The sequence below is a fragment of the Rhinolophus sinicus genome, chromosome 3 (assembly GCF_057876585.1).
Source record: "Rhinolophus sinicus isolate RSI-liver-muscle chromosome 3, RSI-T2T, whole genome shotgun sequence".
Classification (NCBI taxonomy): domain Eukaryota; kingdom Metazoa; phylum Chordata; class Mammalia; order Chiroptera; family Rhinolophidae; genus Rhinolophus; species Rhinolophus sinicus.
In genome coordinates, this window is record NC_142503.1 from 48,002,789 (window position 1) to 48,026,233 (window position 23,445).

A 23,445-nucleotide genomic window follows, 5' to 3' on the forward strand; every position below is an offset into this window, starting at 1 on the left:
GGTAACTACATATAACTCTTTTTTCTCTTTTTTTTAGAAAAATGATTTTATTGGGGAAGGAGAACAGGATTTTATTGGAGAACAGTGTGTACTTCCAGGGCTTTTTCCAAGTCAAGTTGTTGTCCTTTCAATCCTTGTTGTGGAGGGTACAGCTCAGATCCAGGTCCAGTTGCCGTTGTTAGTTGCAGGGGGTGCAGCCCACCATCCCTTGCAGGAGTTGAGGAATCAAACTGGCAACCTTGTGGTTGAGAGCCCACTGGCCCATGTGGGAATCGAACCAGCAGCCTTCAGCGTTAGGAGCACGGAGCTCAAACTGCCTGAGCCACCGAGCTGGCCCCTATGTATAACTTTTTGAAAGAACTGCCAAACTGCTTTCCACAGCAGCAGCACTATTTCACATTCCCATAAGCAATATAAGAGAGTTCCAATTGTTTTACATCCTCACCAACATCATCTTTTGAAAGACTTTGCTGGGTATAAAATTGTAGGTTGACAAGTTTTCTTTTCTTTTTTTTTCTGCAGTATTTAAAGTTGTTGCTGCTTTTTGCAGTGGATTGCAAAGTTTCTGGTGAGAAACTGGCTGTCATTCTTATATTTGTTCCTGGATACATATGTATCTTTTTAAAAATGCTGACTGTTTCAAAGATTTTTCCCTCTTTTATTGGTTTTCAGCAATTTGACTATGGTGTGCATTGGTGCAGTTTTCTTCATGTTCCTTTAATAGAGGGCTGCTGAGATTTTGGTTCTATGAGCATACTGTTTTCACTAAATCTGGACAATTTGGGCCTCCATTCTCCAAATATTTTTCTGACTACATCCCACATTTGGGGGTTAAACTTATATATGCAGTATACAACATTGATGTTCTATTTATTTTTTCAGTCATTCTTCTTCCTGTGTTTCATTTTAGATAATTTCTATTGCTTTATCTTTGATTTATACCTTGAGACACAATTAGATTACTTGGAATCAGTATGATCTTCTTGACACTTTTGTTTAAGTGTTAAGGTGGGTCCAGAGAAACCTTTAGTGTAGGGCTAATTTGACCCAATTATGTAAGAAATACCCTCTATTTGATGCTACCATGTTTTAATAGGTCCTTCCACTCTGGCTGATGGAAACATGACCTACTCTCATTCCTCTCTAAGCAACAGCAATGATTCTGCCAATTCTCCCTGCCGGCTCTTTGCCTAGTCTTATGTAGTTTTCTTACACACATTTGTAGATCAGCCAAAGAATCAATGGGATTCCCCTTCAAATCTCAGGAGAGTTCTCTCTGTGCAGATCCTTTCTCTTTGGTATTTTGCCCCATAAACTTTAGCTGTTGGAGCCTTTTAAACTCCAAATTCTATCTCCTTTACTCACTGAGACTGTGGGGCTGATGTTTTCTCCTTCCATATGCTTCTGCCTGAAAACTTCCTCTAGTCCATAAGGTGGGGCAATCAAAGGATTCATTTCATTTGTTTCCTTTTTCTCAGGATCACTGTGCTGTGCTGCATGTTGCCCAATGTCTCAAAACTAATTTTACGTATGTTGTTCATTTTTCTAGTGGTTAAGGTGGAAAGGTGTACCTTGTCCCTGCTATTCCACCTTGTCCAAAAGTGAATGTCTATCCCTATTCACTTTTTATCTTTTTCTTTTACCTTTTTCTCTCACTCTCCTTTTCCTTATCTTTTTGTCCTCTACATTTTACAAGGTAGAGTATGTGACCACCTCGGAAAATAAAACAGAAATTAAGATTTACAAAGAAATTAAAAGCTGAAAAAGAAAATAGGGTGTTGAATAACTTTCCATGTAGTCATATAAGAGTAAGACAAATTACCTAAGAATTAAATTTATGTGGTGTAATAGAATTGATACTGATTAGGTCTACAATACCATATATTTACTTCTCTTGCTCTCTTTTTAATCTTTCAGTTTATATATCAATATCCTATTCCAAGATAAAGAAATAGGGACAAAGGGAGAAAGTGAGTCAGAAATAAAATGATCCAATGATAGAACTGTCACAGAGAGAAAAAGTTAATGAAACTCCAAGGAAAGATGTTATCAGTGTATCAGTATCAACAGCACTAAAATATCATTAAAAACACAATCTTCTTCTTTTCAAATATAATATTTCTCTTTAGAATAAAGGCAACAGAAATATGGAAGGCTACTTCAAAAGCAAACTTTGTCTTTATCACCTCTTGGGTGAAAGAACATAGGTGGTCCTCTAGATCACACAATAGCAAACTAGAGCCCACAGGCCAAATCCAGTCTGTTGCCTGATTCTATAAATAAAGTTTTATTGGAGCAGCTCATTTACATATTATCTGTGACTGCTTTTGCACTACAATAGCAGTTCATTAGCTGCAACAGAGACTATGTGGCCCCAAAAACCTAAACTGTTTAATCTAGCCCTTATAGGAAATATTAAAAATTCCTACTCTAGACCAGAGCACTGTCTAACAGAATTTTCTGTGATGATAGAAATGTTCTAGTCTGCAAAGTCCAATATGGTAGCTACTTGCCACATGTAGCTACTTGAGTACCTGAAATGTGATTAATGCAACTGAAGAGTTGAATTTTTTAATTTAATTAATTTTAAGTAATTTTATAGTCACATGTGGCTAGTGGCAACAGTATAGGACAGCACAGCTCTCTATCGAATTCCTTATTTCAGGGGTAAAGATGTTCTTTCTCAAGCAGCAGAAATAGGCCTAGAATTCAAGTTTTTCAGTATCGAACTTAGCATTTTATCCACTTAAACCAAGCTCCCCTTCTGCTACTTCCTGTGGTTAATTTTCAGCTCTTGGCATTTATTTTCACAGAAGACTCTCTTTACCTGAGTAATCATTTTCTCCATCCCTTGAAGCTACCAAATTGCTATGAGGGAAGCTAGAGTCTTCAAAATAGGAAAATTCTTATTCAAGAAGAACTTAAAAATTTTGACCTAATCAAACATCTTCCCTGCTCATTAACATGACATCTTTTTCATCCATTAAATCAAAATCTTTCTCTTGATCATTGGTCAGTTTACCACTAGTCACTGATGTTGTAAACAGCCAACAATAAAATGGAAACACACCACTAAATTGATTACAAAGTCATAACGCACAGATGTAGGATTTCTTGAAGTCATACATTAAAATAATGTTGGAGAAATGCTTACAGCACCTGTGAAGCCACTGACAAATGAGAAACTGACAGGGAAAACTGTTAAACTTAACACACACACATACACACACACACACACCAAAAAACAAACAAACAAACAAAAAACCACCACAGGATTTGATTAGGACAGAATTGATAAAGGACCTAGGGAAAACTTGTAATGCCCCTCAAAATTTCTGAGAAAAGACCTTCCTTGAGGTCATAGTGCAAAAAAATCAACCATGAGATAATAGATGTCCTATGTGCTGGCATACAACTTTCTCAGGAAAATTAGGCCAGGCTTTATTCTGTCTTTTGCTGTTCTAGAAAATAGTATATGTTTCAATTAGAACCTAAATACAATACTGTTTAGAAAAGAGTTAACATAGCAGGCCTGAGGCTGCTGCTATCCAGAAAGGCTGTTTGCAAGGTTAGCCTTTAGCTGGAATCTGTGCACTTGGCTGGTACACAATATCCTATGTTGATATAAAGCTTTCCTTAACTGATAAGAGTGATTCACTGTGCTTAAACTGTCTACACAAGCAAGGTGGTTTATGCTTCTGGGAGTCTGAAATTTGGTTATGTACTACCGTGTTTCCCCGAAAATAAGACCTAGCTGGACCATCAGCTCTAATGCGTCTTTTGGAGAAAAAATTAATATAAGACTTAGTCTTATATTAAAATAAGACCGGGTATTATATTACATTACATTATTATATTATATTATATTATATTATATTATATTATATTATATTATATTATATTATATTATATTATATTATATTATAGACCCGGTCTTATAGTACATTAAAATAATACCGGGTTTTATATTAAGTTTTGGTCCAAAAGACACATCAGTGCTGATGGTCCAGCTAGCTCTTATTTTTGGGGAAACGTGGTAGAGAGAGAGGGTGCCTGCATGCCCAGCCCCCAATATAAATCTTGGACACTGAGTTTGTAATGGGTTTCCCTGCACAGAAACATTGCAAATAATAAATTCAATAATACTATTCCTTCACATGACAACATTTAGGCTGAAAACAGTGGGTATATACTTTCACAAAATTAAAGACAAATCACCAGGCTCTAAAAAATGTGTAGAAACAGATAAATAGGTGTTAGTGAGAGATCCAGGGAATTTTTTTATACGAACCCTGGTTTTATGTTGTGGTTGTTGGTGGGTTCCTTAACTGTTTTTTTTTAAAGCCAATAATTGTTTCTGAAATCTATATTGCCCACTGATAACAATAAAAGTTTTCTCCTAAGGCTTGTCAAACAAAAAGCAAGTTTAAAAATCTGAAGAACTTTAAAGACTAGATTTGAAATTCAATATTACTAAAACAGTGACCCTGGTAATTTTCTCTTATTGATATGTTTACCACACTGCCTGATTAAGAAAAACAAAGCATAAAAATACACAATCAACCTCCAGGAAACAACCAACTTGTGTTTTTATCCATTTCTTTTAAACCTCAAACCCACTGAGAAATTCCGAGTTAAAAAAAGTCTTGCATTCTCTGTCACATGTATCATCAATTTAATTAGACTCTTTTATACACAACAGCAAATTATTTAAGACAATTAAATGGAATGTACTCAACTTATAGCCTGTGTTTACTCTTAAACCCTTTAATTTTATTCTGACTTACATGAATTATATGATGAAGAGACAATGGAAAAATTATTCATTAATACACTGATTTTCCAATCTATATGCAGTATCTTATCTTCATTTGTAATTTTAAGAAGTTTTTAAAAATCTTTTAAGGAATCACTTTAGTTCTTAATTTAAAATATCTTCATTTATGTCAACTATAATTTTATATATATATATATATATATATATATATATATATATATATATATATAGTTGCGGGAGGCGGAGTGCAGCACTGGGAATAGAGACAGTGGAAATGTGGTGGCTGTGTGCTATGTCAGAGGGATAGTAGATTGGGGGAGGGGGTTGTCACTGTGTGAGGGACATAAATGATAAATGTCTAACTATTACATTGTTTTGTGCACCTGAAACTAATAAAAATATGTCAAAAAATTATATTTAGTAATCCTTGGCAATGCTGATGTTTTAAAACAAAGCTGTTTTGAAAGAAAAAAATCTTCATTTTCTTCACTCATTTTTCTAAGAAAAAGTAATAAGAACCAAATTGGTGTGCACTGTACCTTTAAATGATTGTTTGCAACGGCATCATGTAAGGGTAGAATTCCATCTAAATTTTCACAATTAACCTTCGCACCAGCTTTTAACAACTCTACAATTATATCATCAGATCCCTCACTAGATGCCTCATGTAGTGGTGTCCAACCTAAGAAAAGGAAAAAAGAAAAAGCAAAGTAAGCTGCTGCTTACAAATCAATATTCATGTAATATGTTTATTAAGTTTATTTGCACTAATGGACTGAATATCTATATTGATTCAAACATATACTAAGTATTGGACAAAAAATAATACTGAAAACTATGGCCTTAAAATGTGTAAGTTTCATTTTTTAAAACAAATCGATCTCATCAAAAATATTTGTTGACACAAGTGTTCTGTGAAGATTCACAGAACATAAAATATAATGGGACCAGAGTAAATACTAATAATGTCAATTTGTTTCAACTCAGATATTAAAATAGAGTAAGATCATGTCTGACTTTCTTACTTGTATCTTTGCACAGTCACATTTCTCTTTAAAATGACATTTGATTCAATTAATCTTTGAGCTTTTCCCTCTGGAATTTCTCATACAAGATTCTTTTGTGTTGAGCAAAATGTTAGATCAATTTAAAACTGGAGGGTTAAAATAAAAACAAGGGAGAGGAGAGGAAAGAAACAGTAGAAAAAGAGGAGGAAAGGGAAGAACAGACAGGAAATGGGAAACATTTTGCATTCTCTCCAAAGTTAGGGAATGGTACTAAGGCCTCGAAGGAAAAGGCCTAAATAAAGCTTCCTTTACTCTCCATTCTGTGGACTCCCACTGAATGTTCCCAAATGCATGTTAAAAACTGTTTAGAAGAGGTTATTTTAGCAATTGGCAGGAACCAATATATAAATCTGACTATTCAACTAATATATTATAAAAAAAAAAAAAAAAAAGATTGTTCAAAGTTAGTTATTTAGCCAGGTTCAAAATGGGGTGTGTGTAAAATGTGAGTTCAAATTATAAAGACAATTAAAATTTAAAAAATCCAAACCTGCATTATCTTTTAGATTCACATCTGCTCCAGATTCTATTAGAGCTTTCACCAGAAACAAATTTCCTCTTCTGGCAGCCAAATGAAGCCGGCTTTTCCCTCTGGCATTCCTCTTATTGATCCCAGATGTTTTCATTTCTGTAAGTTTGCCAAGCAAAACTGAGGCTTCTTTTTTGCCAAATGTTGATTATTACAAAGGAGATTAGAAAAACATGCCAACTTTCTCAAAATATCCTAAGTGGGATGCACTACACAGAAACATACATTAACTAATATTATCATCACTGTTACCGTTTTAAAATATAACTTGTGAAGAAATTATAGGGCATCCAAGCACATTACTTTGAGTTCATTCTAACACTTGTTCAGTCGCTCTATCACATGCTTGATTACGATACATAAACTTGCATCAGTTCTACACCCTTTTCACTCTAAAGTAGTCCTTTAGCAATGGATAAATTTTTTCTAAAAAAAAAAAATTGTGGTTTTAGAAAAAATCCTCTTTATACAGCTATTCTCTATCTCAATGGGTATGTTTCTGATCCCATAATATGCCAAGAATGAAACTATGGCCTACTGTTTATTTTTCTTTAATAAAAAATGAAGCACAATATATTATCTAAAGATTTTTTTTTTTTTTTTTTTTTTTTTTACCTTTTCCTTGCAATATAAGTTTGGCTTAAGTTGTAGCTAAAAACAGTGAACTAATCACATGGTTTTTTTTTCTCCCAATTTCCTCCCCAAACCATGCTAAAATAGTAAAAATTTTTAAAAATATATCACATGAAGAAAATGGAAGAAGAAACAACAGAGGACAAAGACATCAACACATTTTGGAGCACTGGAAAGTCACTGATGGAGAAGAGTTAACTGACTTGGCAGAGTGGGTAATGCTCCAGCCCAAGTGCCTGCAAAATGATTTTGCAGAGGAAGGGAGCCCATCTGAACCCAGGCACAGTACTTGGGGGCACGAGGCACCATGAAAGGCAGTGTGTGTGTGAAGTAGAGCTGGAAATAGGAGATTGACTAAAAATAAATATATAGAAAAGTTGAGACTCCAAGTTGCCTTTCCCAACCCCAAATTGCCTGGTAACCATTCCTCTTACCCCAGGGCCCCATCCCCAAGCCAGGAATCTCAAGATTTATTTTCTGTAGAAACTGCATTAGAGAAACTTCAGACTGAGACACAAGGCAAAGTAGAGGATTATGCTGATGAAACAGAAATATTAAACTAGTAGTTCTCAAAGTGAGTCCCAGATCAGCAGTATCAGTATCAGCTGGGAAACTTGTTAGAAATGCAAATTCTTCCGCCCACCCTAAGCCTACTCTGGACAGCAGACTTTAAGAATGCTCCTGCTGATCCTTATCTCCTGGTATTTAGTCTTGTATAATACCCTCCTCTTGTGAAATTTGCTTGTCACCAATCCTTGATTAGATTACAAAAAAATCATAACATTTTTTTGTCTTTCTAGTAGACTTGCTCTATTGCCTTCAGCATGCATGTTTTGATGAAACACCTGGCTACCTTGAACGAGCCCAGGCAGCAAGAAACTAAGGTTAATCACAGGATGGCCACAACCCTCAAGAAACTGAATTCTGCCAACAATCACATGAGCTTGAAAGTGGGGAAAGTGGGTCCTTCCCTAGCTGAGCCTTCAGATGAGACCCCAGTCCTGGCCAACACCTTGATTGTAGCCTGTGAAAGATCCTGAGCAGAAGACCTGGCTAATCCATGACTAATTCCTGACCTACAGAAACCATAAGAATCAAGTTGTGTTGTTTGAAACTACTAAGCTTGTGATAATTTGTTATGCACTAATAAGATAACTAATACACCTACTGAATCAAAATTCCTGATGGTAGAGCCCAGCAATCTACATTTTAATGGGCTTTCCAGGTGAGTCTGATGCAAGATAAGGTTTGAGGAAACACAGCATTAAACCATGGGACTCTTACTCTGCCCTATTTCCTAAATGCTAGCAACCAGGCATATAATTTCAGGACAAGACATACAAAGATTATAGGATTACTCTCTAAGAGATGGATCCTTCGTTTATATGAATCATAGGGAAGACTGAAAGCCTCACGTCTATCATCTATTGACGTCCAGACAAAAAAATATATATATTGCTCTTTAGAAATTTGCACTCAGAAATTCTATATTGGAAGAATAAAAACATATTACATATATGTAATGTATAAATTTCACATTATATATAGAATATATTTTAAAGTGATAAAATGTCTAAGATAGTAGGCTTGCAGATTGCAAGTTTGAATTGAAAAATATCTCCCAGTAATTTTTATTGTGGATGGTACAAATTTCACCGTGTTCCTGGTGTTTGTAGCAAAGTAGGTAAGCATGCAATTAACATTTTGGGGCAAAAACTCAAAAACTGCTGTGTTATTGTTGTCATAAATTTCTACAGCATTTAAGTGAAATTTGAAAAAAAATCTGGCAGAAATTGAAAAGACAACAAATGGGACTCACACTAATATTCTTTATAAAGTCCACTGTAGTTAAAGCTGAGTATTTAATAGCATTATACTTTATATTTAATAAAGTATTATTTATTTACTTACTTATTAAGAAAATATAATGCTATTAAGAAATACTCAGCTGTCTATTCCTTTGTATGTGAACTGTTTCTTCCTCTCTAGAAGTTCTTAGGATCTTTTTATCTTTGTTCTGAAATTTCACATGAGATGTCTTGTTTATTGTACTGAACACTTAGTGGGCCCTTTCAATATGGAAACTTCTGCCCTTTATTTCTTGAATTAGTTCTTTGACGATTTCTTTTCTTATTTTCACTGTTCTCTCTGGATATCCTGGAGTGATCTTCTAATTTTCTTATCTTTTCTCTCATTTTCTAGTTTTCTATATTTTTATTCTTTATAGAAAACTTGGAAAGATTTAGCTTCCAACCCTGCTATAGGTACCTATATTTTTAAAAATTCTATTATATTTTTAACATCTAAGCGCTCTCTGTATTGTTCTCTGTTTCTTTCCTGTGCCTTTTAAAAACAGTTTTAGATATATTCTGATTCTTGCATTATTTTTGTTTTTTTTTTTATGGGTTCCTTTGGTCTGTTTAGGTCACCTTGATGTCTCTTTTATACTGGGTTTTCTACAGATACTTGTCGATTTTTGGCTATTTGTTCATTTTTGGCTATCAGTGAGAGAAAATAAATGAGAGAAACTAAAATGCTGACTGGAAATCTGTGGAGGGTGAGGGGAGTGCAGCAGAGCTCTGAGCTTGGTTAAATTCACCCCTGGGTGATCAAGAGGTAAACCAGCCTTTGTATTAGGTAATTACCAGATGTCAGTATTTGGAATTCTCTCTTCTTGGGCAGTTCAATTTATTTATTAGTTCAATCAAGCAAATGCTTACTTATTTAGGCACTGTGTTCTTAAAAAAAAAAGATGAAACACAACAGAAATTTATTATCTCATAGTTCAGGAGATGAGAAGTGTGTCTGTAGGGCTGCACTCCCTCTGGAAGCTCTAAGGAAGAATCCCTCCTTGACTCTTCCAAATCCTGATGGATATCAGCATTCCTCGGCTTCCTTGGCTTTTGGCTACATTGCTCCTCTGCCTCTATCTTCATATCATCTTCTCTTTTCTTCCCCTGTGTGTCTCAAATCTCCCTCTGCTTTTCTTTTATAAGGACACTTGTCATTAGGTTCGGGGCCCATGCAAACAATCCAGGATAATCTTATCTCAAGATTCTTAACTTACATCTGCAAAGTTTCTTTTTCTAAATAAGGTAATACCGTGTTTCCCCGAAAATAAGACCCAGCTGGACAATCAGCTCTAATGCGTCTTTTGGAGCAAAAATTAATATAAGACTTTATGTCTTATCTAACATAATATAAGACCGGGTCTTACATTAATTTTTGCTCCAAAAGACGCATTAGAGCCCATGGTCTGGCTAGGTCTTATTTTCGGGGAAACACAGTAGTCATTCTTTGATACAATATTGCAGGTTCCAGGGCTTCAGACATGGGCGTATGTTTTTGGGGGCTACCATTCAACTCACTACAGGAGATGTATATAAGGTCTTCAGTTTACATGAGAGGGGGACAATGGGAGAAGGTTCACAGAGAATGCCTAATCCAGTTTCTTTCCTATCTCTTACTAGACAGTAGACAAATTAATTTTTCAGTGCTTAATATTTAACTTGAAATGGTCCAGCCTACTGCTAACCATAGAACTAGGCCCAACAACTATCAAAGGATAGTTAGCTTGTGCATACTGCTAAACACACACAGTTTATTCATACGACACAAAGAAACTAGTGGCTCTGCTTCTTTAATTTCCTTTATGTTAAAAAGGCTCAGTGGAAGTATCTAAGAGATCTGACGCAGTTCACCCCTGCTACCCCGACTCAATATTCTTGCTGTCTCTGCTGTTTATCTTATCTCCTCTAGCGTAACAAATTAGAAATCATGGTCACAAACAGGACAAGAATATATCTGAAGACTAATAGATTCTCAAGCAGTGCTTTACAGTAAAACCATCTGAAAAACATAGATGAAGTAATCTTATAAACTTGTGAATGACTAAAAAAACAAACAGTAAATATGCAAGTTTAGAAATTCTCTGAAGGAGAGTGGATTGCTGGGCTTGGCCATGTACACTTTTACCTATACAAGTATAGGAATACGAACCTTTGCTGCAGGCAGCTTTCAAGAAATTTTGTCTTTTCCTAAAATTATGAACTTTGTATTCTTGGATGTTAGTAGGTATATGAATTTCTAAATCTGTTTTTCCTTTTTCCTCCTCACAATTTCTTACAGTGTTTTCATCTCCGTTAATATTATTAGTTAATTCCTCATCTGAAAAGCAAACATTTGCAGTTATCAGTGTGGTAGTTCTCCTTACTGGTTACACGACTAGAAAAGATTCTAGTCATGTAATTGTTCCAACATTCTGCTCCTAGCTGGACTGTTTGGGTTTTTTCTTGTGTGTGTGTGTTTTTTAAGGAATTGGAAGCCTTTAAAAATGTTTTCATATAACAAATTTAAATTAGTTTGCTGGATACATCTGGTGGGAATACAGTGAATTGTTGAAATCAAAAGAGCTAACAATTTCCTATTGCAAAAATGTAAAAACAATTTCCTGTTAGGTTTCTGATACTAAGAAAAGTCTATACTAAAAATAAACATAAAAAATCGATAGAAATGGTGTTTATTAATTTTTGTCATTATCAATTTAGCAACCATCTTTGATAATAATGGTTTGACTTTCAAAGTAAACAGTATTACTTAACTAATTAACAGAATCCCAAAATTATGGCCCACATGTCCTCGTTCTGGTCACTTTGGGCATAGGGTGAGAGAAATTCATTTGGAAATTTCTATGAAATAAGTGAATCTGTAGGAAGTGTGTACAAATCAAGCAATACTACTGATACCTAGTAGTATTTCTCACCTGGTTGGTGAGAAATTTCCTTCTCTTCTCTTTGACTAAGTTGTGAGATGTTGGTCAATTCATTATTCATATTGTCAGTGGAATAAAAACCTGCATTATGTATGATTTCACTCTCTGGAAGGCCTTGTCTCCTTTTTTCAACTTCAGTTGTTTCTATTACTTGAGAATGAATATCTGTGGATAAAGACCTATTTGAAGAACTTGGTTTTTGGCCTTTGTCAGTGTAATTCCTTTTAGTGCCTTCTTTCTTATTCACCTTTCCCACAATATGTGTAACTGTTTGATTCATTAAAGGAGTTGGTGCTCTGGGGCTACAATCCTGAGGCCTTTTGGATTGTTCCACATGACTAGTAAACCTGGAAACTTCATGTGTCGAAAGTGTTCCTGTACAAGCCAGGGAAATATGCTCAGGATTGTCATGTGGGTGATCAAAAGAAGTTCCACATACGCATTGTTCATAATTTGCAACATGTGATTCAGAAACTGCTGTATTATCTGAATCAGAAAAATTAGCAGCTTCCTGTTGTGGAAGAATGCTTAGGCTGCCTGATTTTGATTTACCTTCCTGTGAAAAATGGTCTTCAGGAGGTAAAAACTGTTGAAAATCCATTTCCTCTCTAATTGTTATGTTCTCTTTATAATTATAGCGGTTTTTGCAACCTGTAGAACTTATCACCTTCTTAGATGATACAGTCGTCTCAGAGATATAGCAATCACTATGATCATCATCATTAAAATTTTCCCACTTATTAAGGCTCTCTGTTTTTTCACTAGAGTTACTGTTTTCATGAGATTTATAAGGGCTAATGTTCTGTAGTTCTTGGTGAGTATGAGGCTGCTGATCTGTAGTAACGACCGGTAACTTGATTTCTGTATGTAAAGAAGGTCCTGAGAAAGAAACAGCTTTAGCATGGTCAACGGATTTTAATTCCAAGAATTTTATTTCTTGATTATCTGATAAATCCGCACTCTGTGTATATGTCTTTTGGGGAACTGAACAAGCCTCAATACTGTTGCATAATCCATTTTTCAGGCTTGACAGACCTGGGCTAGAAGGTTTACGTGATTCTTCTGGGAGGTCATCGAGGGTTTGGAGAATATGTTGCTGATGAGTAACTAATCTGTTTATTCTTCTGGAAGAAGAGACAGCTCTTGTCTTTCTTGCATTGCTTTCTTGGATTGCATTATCCACTTCAGTCCTTTTATGTGGTGTGTTTCTTCTTCCTTTATATTTAGACACATTTGTGCTTGGATTTTTGACATTATGAAGATTGTCCTTTCTGAGTCCTGTAGAATATATTTGGTCAAGAGTTGATCCCTTATGCTTGAATTTACCAAATTTTGTATTTGTGGAATCTTTTTGGTAATGTTCATATATATCGTCTTTCTTCAAAAATAAACCCTCTTTGCTTATTTTATCAACCGTTACATGTTCTGGCTTCTGTCCGTTGAAATTTTCATCACAAACAAACCCAACACAATTTTTAGAATTGAATTTTGGTTTCTATAGAAACAAAATATATAGTTAGGCTTTAGTTTTCAGTTGTAGTGCTACACTCGATTCATTCTGGATTATTCGTAAATCAAACTATTATTCTATTCAGTTTTATGATTTGATCTAACCACAGGCATGCTGTGATATATCCAACCTGGTATTTCAGAAAAGTAGACTAACAGAAGAAAGGCAAATGTGAGAGACTCAGACTCAGTACCATATGTGTACTAATCTTTCTTTCCTGCTGTACATTTCAACTTCTTTTTGCCAGTATTTTAGCTCTATCAATCTTACTAAATATAATAAAATATTTTAATCTACTTAATTTTTATAGCTTCTTGAAATAATCAGATAAAAGTTTCCTTACTTTACAAGAATGCTTTAGAAATACTCTTCCCTCCCAATTGTTATACAGACAGAGCTAGAATTAAGACAGTTTGTTTGTTTGTTTTTTAAATTTATTGGGGTGACAAATGTTAGTAAAATTACATAGATTTCAGGTGTACAATTCTGTATTACATCATCTATAAAGCCTATTGTGTATTCACCACCCAGAGTCAGTTCTCCTTCCATCACCATATATTTGATCCCCCTTACCCTCATCTCCCACCACCACCCCTCACCCTCTGGTAACCACTAAACTATTGTCTGTGTCTTTGGTGTCTGTGAGAGACTACAGGTAGGGCAGCAGCAGAAGGGATTTAAAAACAAGAAGACAGGCTCCCAAATTGGTCTGTATGGAAAGATTACTGTGGGCTGCTAAGATTAAAACAAAGACACTGCTTCCTCTCACTCACTACAATCCAAGCAACAGATAAAGAGTAATCGCTCACCATGTAAAGTTTGAAGGGATGGATTGACACCTTTGACTCTTACTGTGTTAAGACCAGAGGAAATTTGACATGGTTGATAAACCTCATGGCTCCATGAAAAGGAGGAGAAAGAGGATGTCTACCAATATATTCGTGTTCCCAGATATGCTACATTTACTCAGTTGCTTCTTGAATTAACAGCCCAGAACTCTCTGATTCTCATGTAATTATTCCAGTGTCTTCACAGCAAAGGTGAAGTCACTGCTCCTGATGCATGCTTCAGCAGTCTTTCTTTCCCCCTGATGATGTACAAAATAACCAGCAGGTGCATTCAATTAAAATGTTTATTGCTAAACAGAGATATACCTTGCGCTGGTGTGTATCCTCTGTATCTAATGGGTCACTGCTATTCTTTTGAACTGTAAACAAAAAGAGAAAATCAAAGAAAACAGCCATCAGTGGTCAGACTCTAGACTTCTAAAACAAGTCCTTTGCTATGAGAAAACCAAGTGGAATAAGTGAAATTATGCAAACATTTTCTATTAAAATTGGAACATATAACAGTCCTATAATTTCCATATTTATTGGAAACCAAATACTATCCTGAAAGACCTGAAAACATTTGTGTGGAAAAAGCAAAACAGACCCCAAAAATAATGCTAAAGATGGGCACTGAACTCAGTATTTTTATATTCCCCACAGATATACCCAGATATTTAACTGTATGAAAGCTACTTTTATAAGGCAAAAAATTACTTCATAGTTAATTGAATTATTGTCATTTCCTAATATGTTTGTTTAGTAAGGTTCAGTCTGCCCCTTTTATTTTCTAGTAATACTGGGTTACCAGAAAGTAATCTTTTACTCTAAAGAACTATTTATTAATTGCCTCTTGGTGTCTTTAATTATCAGTGAAACTATTTCTTTACTATAAAAGTAGGCTGTTTTGTACCAGATCTTAGTCCTTAGTCAATGGCATTCAAACAACTAACTCTTGGAAAATTTTTTATTAAAATATAGTTTAATAAAAGTGAATCAAGTACATATACAACTCTTGAATGGAAAGAATTTGTTTTTAAAGGACTGACACACTACTTATTCAACAAATATTCACTGAATACCTACTATGTACATAGCACTTTAGTATTTACTACTAGACAAAGCATTTCCTTCATGGAGACTAGATTCTGGCGGGGGGAAGATCAAAAATAAAAAACAAGCTAATTGTCCTATGTGTAAGGTGTTACCATGTTTCCCCGAAAACAAGACCTAACCGGAAAATAAGCCCTAGCATGATTTTTCAGGATGACATCCCCTGAACATAAGTCCTAATGCGTCTTTTGGAGCAAACCTTAATGTAAGACCCAGTCTTATTTTCAGGGAAACACAGTAAATACTATGGGAAAAGGATAAATAGAGTAGGGTAAGAGGGATTAGAGTGTGGTAGTTCTAAAAATATGTTCGTAAAATTTTTGATGCTCTTCCTTTCAAGAGGTGGAACTTCATTCTGCTCCGGAGTGTGGGTCAGTCTTAGTGACTCACTTCAACAAATAGAATATGGCAGAAGTGAATGTATATCAATTCCAAGATTAGGTTATAAAAAGCCTGTGGCTTTTGTCTTGGGTGCATTCTCTCTCCCTTGGACCACTTGCTCTGAGCCACCTGCCAAGTTGTCAGCAACCCTATGGACAAGATCACGTGGCAAGTAACTGAAGCCACCGGCTGACAACCAGTAGGGAACTGAGGCCTGACAATAATCATGTGAGTGAGCTTAAAAGTGGATTTTCCTGCCCTAGTGAGCCTTGTGATGACTGCAACCCTCACTGATAGCTTGCCTGTGACATGTGAAAGGCCCAGAACCAGAACCATTCAACTGAACTGCACCCAGATTTCCAACCTTCAGAAACTGTGAGAGACAAATGTTTGCTGTTTTAAGATGCTAAATTTTAGGGCAATTCTTAATATAGAAAAAAATGACTAATACAGTGAAGGTAGGAAGGAGGCAGTTTGCAATATTAAATTAGGGTGCTATAGGTCTCACTGTGAAGATGACATTTGAACTAAGACTTGAAGGAGCTGGGGGAGACGTATCTAAGGAACAGCCAGGAGGCCGGGGTGCCTGGAGTCAAGCGACAGCGGTACAGAATGGTAGGAGAAGAGGCTCACCAGCAGGGTGGCCAGCTGACACAGGGACTGGTAGGCCATTGTAAGGAAACTGGCATTTCTTCTAGATTAAATGGAGAGCTACTGCAGGGTTTTGAACAAAGGAATGCAGTGATGCATTAATTATATTGGTGATACTAATGCATATAGAGTCTTAAAACTCAGAGGAAATAAAAGCCCCTTTCTGGCTTCCACATTCTCTTAGGAACCATGCCTGTTAGGGTGGCTCCTGGAAAATATTTTTCTTACCAAAAAAATCTAACAGATGCATTAAGGAGAACATAAAGAATATGCCATGTATTTAAATTATTCTTATATAATATTTTTATTGACAACTGCAGATCGAGTTTTTTTGCAGTTCAATTTAACAATATAATGGACGAGAGGGCAGAAGTATAGCCATAAGAAAAGATTCGTAAGGAATGGAAATAAACAATATTGCCCATATTAATTGAAAAAGATACAGCCAAATATAATTTGCATCACATCATGTTATTCAGCCAAAGGATTATGGTGGGGGGGAGAGGGGGGCTGAATTTTTCTTAACTGTTTGCAATGTGGGGAAAAGTACATTTGCTATTACCTTTCTTTGTTCTTTTAGAGTCCTTCAATTATGTGCATTTGCAAACAAGTCGATGTGTTTTATTAAATAAAAGAATGGAGTAAGGACACCACTGGGTGGATTTTCTCAAAACTTATGAGGAAAATAAATTTAATTTCTATAATTCTAAATTCAATTTCTGTATCTTTCTACTGACATGATGAACAGATACAACAGGGCAGTTTTAATCTTACCTGAAGTAATATGTTTTTGATGTTTAGGAATGTATCTCTCAAGAAGACGCTTCATATATGCATCTTTGGCCTCATCCAAAGCACACTTTCCACCGTCACTTCTAAATAATGGATCAGCTCCATTCGAAAGAAGTAACTCTGCCACCTGGAGGAAGATTGTTCGTGTGAGGGAAGCCAGACAAAAGGTACATTACTGTAAATGTGTGCTAGCATACAACGCTAAGCAACATCAAGTATCTCTTTCAACAATACAGAGTTTGTGTTTACCTCTAACATCTTGCCCAATAAAACAATTTAATGTAATTGCTACTGAATCATAATTTGTTGATATTTATATCCCTTCTCTTATAAACAACAACAACAACAACAAAAGCGAGGGAGGGAAATGTTCGTAGTTTAGCTTCTGGAGAAATGGGGCTCGCAGATATACCAAGAACTGGCATCGGGTTCTGTAGAAGTAAATGTTACACCAGTTTAACAGGTTCCAGGAGGTAGTTACGTCTTCTATCTATACCTGTGTTGCTGCTGCTCCTCCTCAGAATGTCAGGGAGAAACTGGCCACTCCTTAATCTGTTACTACTCCCCAAGTAAGCTCCTCTATGAAGCTCTTTCTGTCCCCCCATCCACTGCTGCCCTAGAGAATAACCACCTCTCCCTTCTTTCATGTACATATTTTATCACAGTGCCTAATATACTCTATGTTATACTTATTTATTATATATCTGTCTCTCCTGTACTCTGAGTTTTTTGAGGGTTTTTAAAAGAAAACTATGTTTTTCTTTTAAAATCAATTTATTATTTTTTAATAGAAAACCTAATGAATATGATTCAAAATACAGAAGGCTCACAAAAGTATACAATAAAAAATAAGTTTCCCTCCTCTACTCCCGTCCGCCAACCATCTAGTTATTTTTTCCTAAGTCAGGCCTGGTTATAGTTTCTTCTGAACTTTTCCAGAGTTAGTCTAGTCCAAAAGGTACTATATATGTATGCACGAGTATACATACATATGTATATATAGTTTTTCTTAAACAAGTGGTCATATATTATATATATTTCTCTGTATCTTGCCCTCTCTATCCCCACCTCCCAACAATAGACCCTGGAGATTGTTCTGTATCAGTATAAACTGAAATTTCTCATTCTTTCTAGCAGCTGAGTAACAGTCTACTATTGAATGTACTACATGAATGTTCTATAATTTATTTAACCAGTACCCTATTGACAGATGTTTAAGTTGCTTCCAAGCTTTTGCTAGAGAATTACATCTTAATCGTCTTTATGGTACCAGTGGCTATCTCAGTGTCAGGCACAGAGTAAATGTTCCATAAATGTTATTTAATAAAAGATCAGGGTAAACATGGGGAGCAGGCTGTAAGCAACATTACACTAAAAGAAGCCTAGATTTCCATATTAATATCTAGAATGAAAGAAAGGATCTGAATTTCTTTAAGTTATGTGTACCTGAAAATTAAATATATATGCATTTTTCCTTTTATAACAAAGCATTCTAGGAGAGAAAAATGTAACACCACACACAGGGATAACATGAGCTGAATCCTTTAAAAATTATTAAGACTCGGCAACCTGATAATCAGCAACCTAATAATTACTCCATTACGGGACTTTAATGCTAGATAGAGGAATTAAAAGTAATAGTAGATGCAATTAAATCTGTAATTTATATATAAGCATGTACAAGAAGATAAAGAATTTATGCCTGGATCTTTACCTTTTGTTTTAGCAAAGAAAATACAGTGCATTACTTTCTTTCAGGAAAAGCAGTAAAGGGGTTGCTAAAAGAGCTGCGTTTGTTTACCTCCTGAGGTTTTGTGTCCAATCATAAACCATACAGTATGAGAGTGACTCAGGATCAAGGAGTGTGAGAAGGAATACTGGGGCTAGAGCCTCACTTTTCTGGAAATCTGGGTTGGGAATTGCAAGGGAGTGGACACATTACTTTGGCAGTCTGTTCTCGACAATGAATAGACTGCTTCACCAACTATTCACGTTGGCCAATTCCCCCCTGTAGCCTGATATTAGGAGTTTGGAAGTATATATATGTATGTATTTCCCCTAACTTAAAAACAAATAAAAAACTCTCTTCTCACCAAAAGGCAGTAAATAAATGACTTTCCTTGGCTTTCCTCCTCTATTTTAAACCTACATTTAGATTTCTGTATTTGTTATCTGTGGCTACTTAACAAATTACCCCAAAACTCAGTGGCTCAAAACAATAAGAAATATTTATAATCTGATAGTTTCTGTGGGTTAGGAATTTGCAAGTAATGTAGGTGGGTGGTTCTGTCTCAGGGTTTCTTATGCAGGCTCAAGTATTTCTGGGTAAAATGGTATGATGTCTGGGATTTCTTAAAAATACTCCCAACAACAGAACATAGTCCACGTTCCAGGCTGCAGAGGTGGTTTGACTTTTTATAGTATAATAGAACACACCGCCAAACTTCATAAGAGCGCTCACTCCAGACACACATGGAATGAATAATCACCATGTCTGAGGAATATTTTTTTCAGTATATGTGAATCCCAATAACATTGTCAACCAATTTCATACACTCATATTGCACAGGACACTCCATGAAATAAAAAGCTTTGTTAAAATCATGACAGCTTACTTCAATTTGTCATGCCATTTCCTTCACCTACTAATAAAGTAAGCCTAATAAAAGAGGAATCAAGGTTTGTCTGACATGACTTGTTCTTAGAGATGCCTACAGATGTTCAAAGACCACTACGTTCTCATTTAAATGTCTCCTAACATCTGTTAAATAATTTGTTCCAGATTTTTCTAAGGAACCACACTGAGCTGATTATCTGTAATTCTCAAATTCTACTTTTTCCACATTTAAAAAAAGATATTCATTTTTAGCAGTTTTATTGAGAGGTAATTCACATGCCACACAATCCATTTAAAGAATATAATTCAATGTTTTTTAGTATGTCGAGTTGTGTAACCATAAATATAATCTAATTTTGGAACATTTTCATTCTCCTTAAAAGGAGCTTTTATTCACGATCTGTCACGCTCCATTCCCAACGCTCTACCTCCTATTCTTAATTTTCTTTCTGTCTCTTTAGATTTGGATTACTATGGATATTGCAAATAAATGGAATCATACAATATGAGTTTTTAAATGGCTTTTTCACTTTTTAAAAAAATAGGAGGTTATCTTTTAGTATCTCCTATCTTTTAGCATCTTTCCAGTATACAGTCAACATCTATAAGATCATATATTCAAGTTCCTTCAACTCTGGAACGTTTAAGAAGTTCACACACTGCAGGTGCTGAGTCCAGCATCAGGTTCTCAGGGCTTCACAGATGAGACATCCTGTGACATCTAAGGCAGAGGAGCAATTCAATACCCAAAGTTAGGCTATTTTTCTGAGCATCTCTTCCTCACCTATGAGATTCCCTGAGGTAAGCCTAGATTCTTATCTGACGCTCCCACTATTGCTACCCCACCCTCCAAAACAATATCCTGTCCCACTGTGATTCTCAACTCTTTGGTTCTTAAGTCAGTCCAGAACCAACCTGGAGTTTTGTAAATCTCTCTTGGATTGGATGAAGTAACGTGTTGGCTCTCCCCAGTCAAACAGAAGGGGAAGAGAACAAAGAAGACAGACTATGACTTTGCCCCACCCCACTGGGTTTCAGCTTTTAATTTTCATGACCATTCCCTAGACTTCCACTCCTTTGTTGTCATTCTCTTTTCTGCCGCCATCAGGATATACTACCACGGTACCAGGAGCATGTAAGTCATAGGTAGACAGGGGATGGCAAAAGGGAGTGTGGTAAGTAGTGAGGCCTGTGTCTTTGGTCCCTGTCATTTCACTGAGGGACAGGAGAAGGCCACATATTTGCAAAGGCCAGAGGGGAGACAGTTCTAGTTTGTGAGGCAGAAATTAACAGGTGGAACAAAAGAAGAACTGAGAAAGAAAAAAAGAAAAAGTTCCGTGCTTAGGGATCACGTTGCCCAAAGGGAGAAAAGACTCTTGACAAGGAAAGGTCATAGCCCTGGCAAGTTGGACAGCAGATGGGCCATGGGGAGAGGGAAGAAGTGCTTTGGCATTAGGTTTCTCTGCTGGAGGCCAGCTTTGAAGAGGGGTAAAGGACAGCGAGAGGGCTCACACCATTACCTGTCCAAACCTGCCTTCTTCTGGCCATTAAATTAGGTCTCAGGCAAATTCCCTCCCCACAGCCTTCTACATAACGCACAGAAATGACCACCTACTAGCAGGTGATACAGTATCAAAAAAAAGCAAAACTACCTAAACTCTCTTTAAGTACTGTTCCACGTTAGGAACACGTTAGGAAGGAATATGCCCTTAACTGTTCCATGTTAGGAAGGAATATGCCCTATCTGTCTATGCACATAGCCTTTTTCAGCTCTACCTGTACTAGGCATTTCTTCTGAAAGTATACAGAACAAATCTATCTCAGCCCAGCTGAGATAAAAAGCCCAGCTCTTTCCTATTCTATGTGTTTTGAACCTAGAGGCAACTTCCAATACTGTAATAAATATTTTCAACAAGTGCCTCAGCCCTGTAATAAAACATGTCTTGGAAATTCAGAGCATATGTGATTTCAGAGATAAAACATGTGTGCTGGAATTCATAATCTTAATTAATATTACCATTATTGCAGTTACTATTAACCGACTCACATGTAATTACAGTATTTTGGTATTTTAACTATCGGTACATCTGTGCTGGTGTGTACGGGCTGATCATTAAACCTGGGAGGTTCTTTTATGTCTTATGCTGACGCTGAAAGTGACACTAGACTCTGTAAAGCTGTACGCCTCCTATCACGACCGCGCATCACTGTTTAACACTTAAGAAGAAACAGTCTCCTAAAGCCTATAAAGCACCATACACAAAGAGTCCTAAGCGCAAGTTTAAAAAAATACTATGTATAACCAGAACATGTTCTATAGTTATTAAAAGCAACAGGTAAAATGTTACAAATCCATCACACAGTAAACTTTTATTATAAATTCTCAGTGTTGATTAGCAGAGTGAACTGATACTAAATTCCTGTCTGTTTTTCTATCACTTGGTCCCAGAGTTTTAATACTTGCAGACCGTGGTATTTGCTCTGCAAATAAAAGCATCACAGTACCTTATAATGTTTATTCACCACAGCATCATGTAGGGGAGTGATCTGGTACTTTCCTTTGATATTTACATCCGCTCCACCTTTTACCAGTTCACTTGCTGTCTCATAAAATCCTCCTACACTAGCTTCATGAAGTGCTGTCCAACCTATTATACAAAAAGAAAATGGTATTTGTTTATATTTGGCATCTTAATAATGTTTTGTGCTTACCCTTAAAATAAAAGCTCTAATTCTAAGTTATTTCTTTAAAAAATATTTTGATTATGTAAGATAAGATAATCTCACCATGAAAACAACCTGTATTATTTGGTGAATAAATCTGAGGGACAAATCAAATTCCCACCCCTAACTCTGTTGTAGAAAAATATGAAAAGAAATAAAATATTTAAAACTATTCCTGCCCTCCTCAAATAAAAAGGGTTGTAAAGGGATCGTTATTAGCTCATAAAGAATCTGGTTTCAGGCTAGATTTCTCCAGAGAAGAGAGAAAAAAGCTTTATTTCTAGCTCAAGGTACTTCCATTAAAGTAACCCAACCGACAGGACTAAAGGGAGAAACAGACAATTCCACAATCATAGTTATGAAGATTTCAATAACCCTCAGAAAATGATAAATCAAATAGACAAAAAAATCAGTAAAGACAGAGATGTTTTGAACATTATCAATCACCGTCATCTAATTGACATTTATAGAACATTACATACAAGTGAAGAATGACTATTCAAGTGCACAGGGGATATTCACCAAGAAAGATCACATGCTAGACAATAAACCAATTCTCAATAAGTATAAAAGGATCAAATTCATGGAAAGTGTATCCATTGGCCACAATGGAATTAAATTAGAAGTCAATAACAGAAAGATATTTGAATAATCCTCATATATTTAAAAATTAAACAACTTCTAATATAATCCTGGGGTCGAAGAAATAATCATACAAGAAATGAAAAGTATTTCAAACTAAATGATAATGAAAAAGCAATATATCAAAATTTGTGGGATGCAGTAAAAGCAGTCTTTAGAGGGAAATTTAAAGTTTGAAATGCTTACAGTAGGAAAGAAGGTACAAAAATCTATGACCTCATTTTCAACCTAAAGCAGCTAAAAAAAACACACAGAAAAACAAAAATAAATAGAAGTCAGAAAAAAGAGCAGAAATAAAATATAATACAGATAATAAAGAAACATTTTAAAGCCAAAAGTTAGTTCTTTAAAAAAAATTAATAACATTTATAATCCTCTGTGGTGACTGCTCGCTCTCGGCTCGTGGTCGTG

General features: G+C 35.7%; 1 protein-coding gene across 1 annotated transcript in view; it reads right to left on the reverse strand.

Annotated features, from left to right (window-relative positions):
- The window catches only part of ANKRD31 (ankyrin repeat domain 31), a 126,378-nt gene that overhangs the window by 43,776 nt on the left and 59,157 nt on the right, over positions 1 to 23,445 (reverse strand). The window contains exons 11-17 of the mRNA XM_074329204.2: positions 22,174 to 22,316; positions 17,034 to 17,178; positions 14,442 to 14,494; positions 11,769 to 13,272; positions 11,006 to 11,173; positions 6,335 to 6,472; positions 5,317 to 5,459 (exon numbers count right to left, since the gene is read on the reverse strand). Of these exons, the coding sequence (XP_074185305.2) occupies positions 5,317 to 5,459; positions 6,335 to 6,472; positions 11,006 to 11,173; positions 11,769 to 13,272; positions 14,442 to 14,494; positions 17,034 to 17,178; positions 22,174 to 22,316 (2,294 nt within the window). The remainder of the gene's footprint in view (positions 1 to 5,316; positions 5,460 to 6,334; positions 6,473 to 11,005; positions 11,174 to 11,768; positions 13,273 to 14,441; positions 14,495 to 17,033; positions 17,179 to 22,173; positions 22,317 to 23,445) is intronic.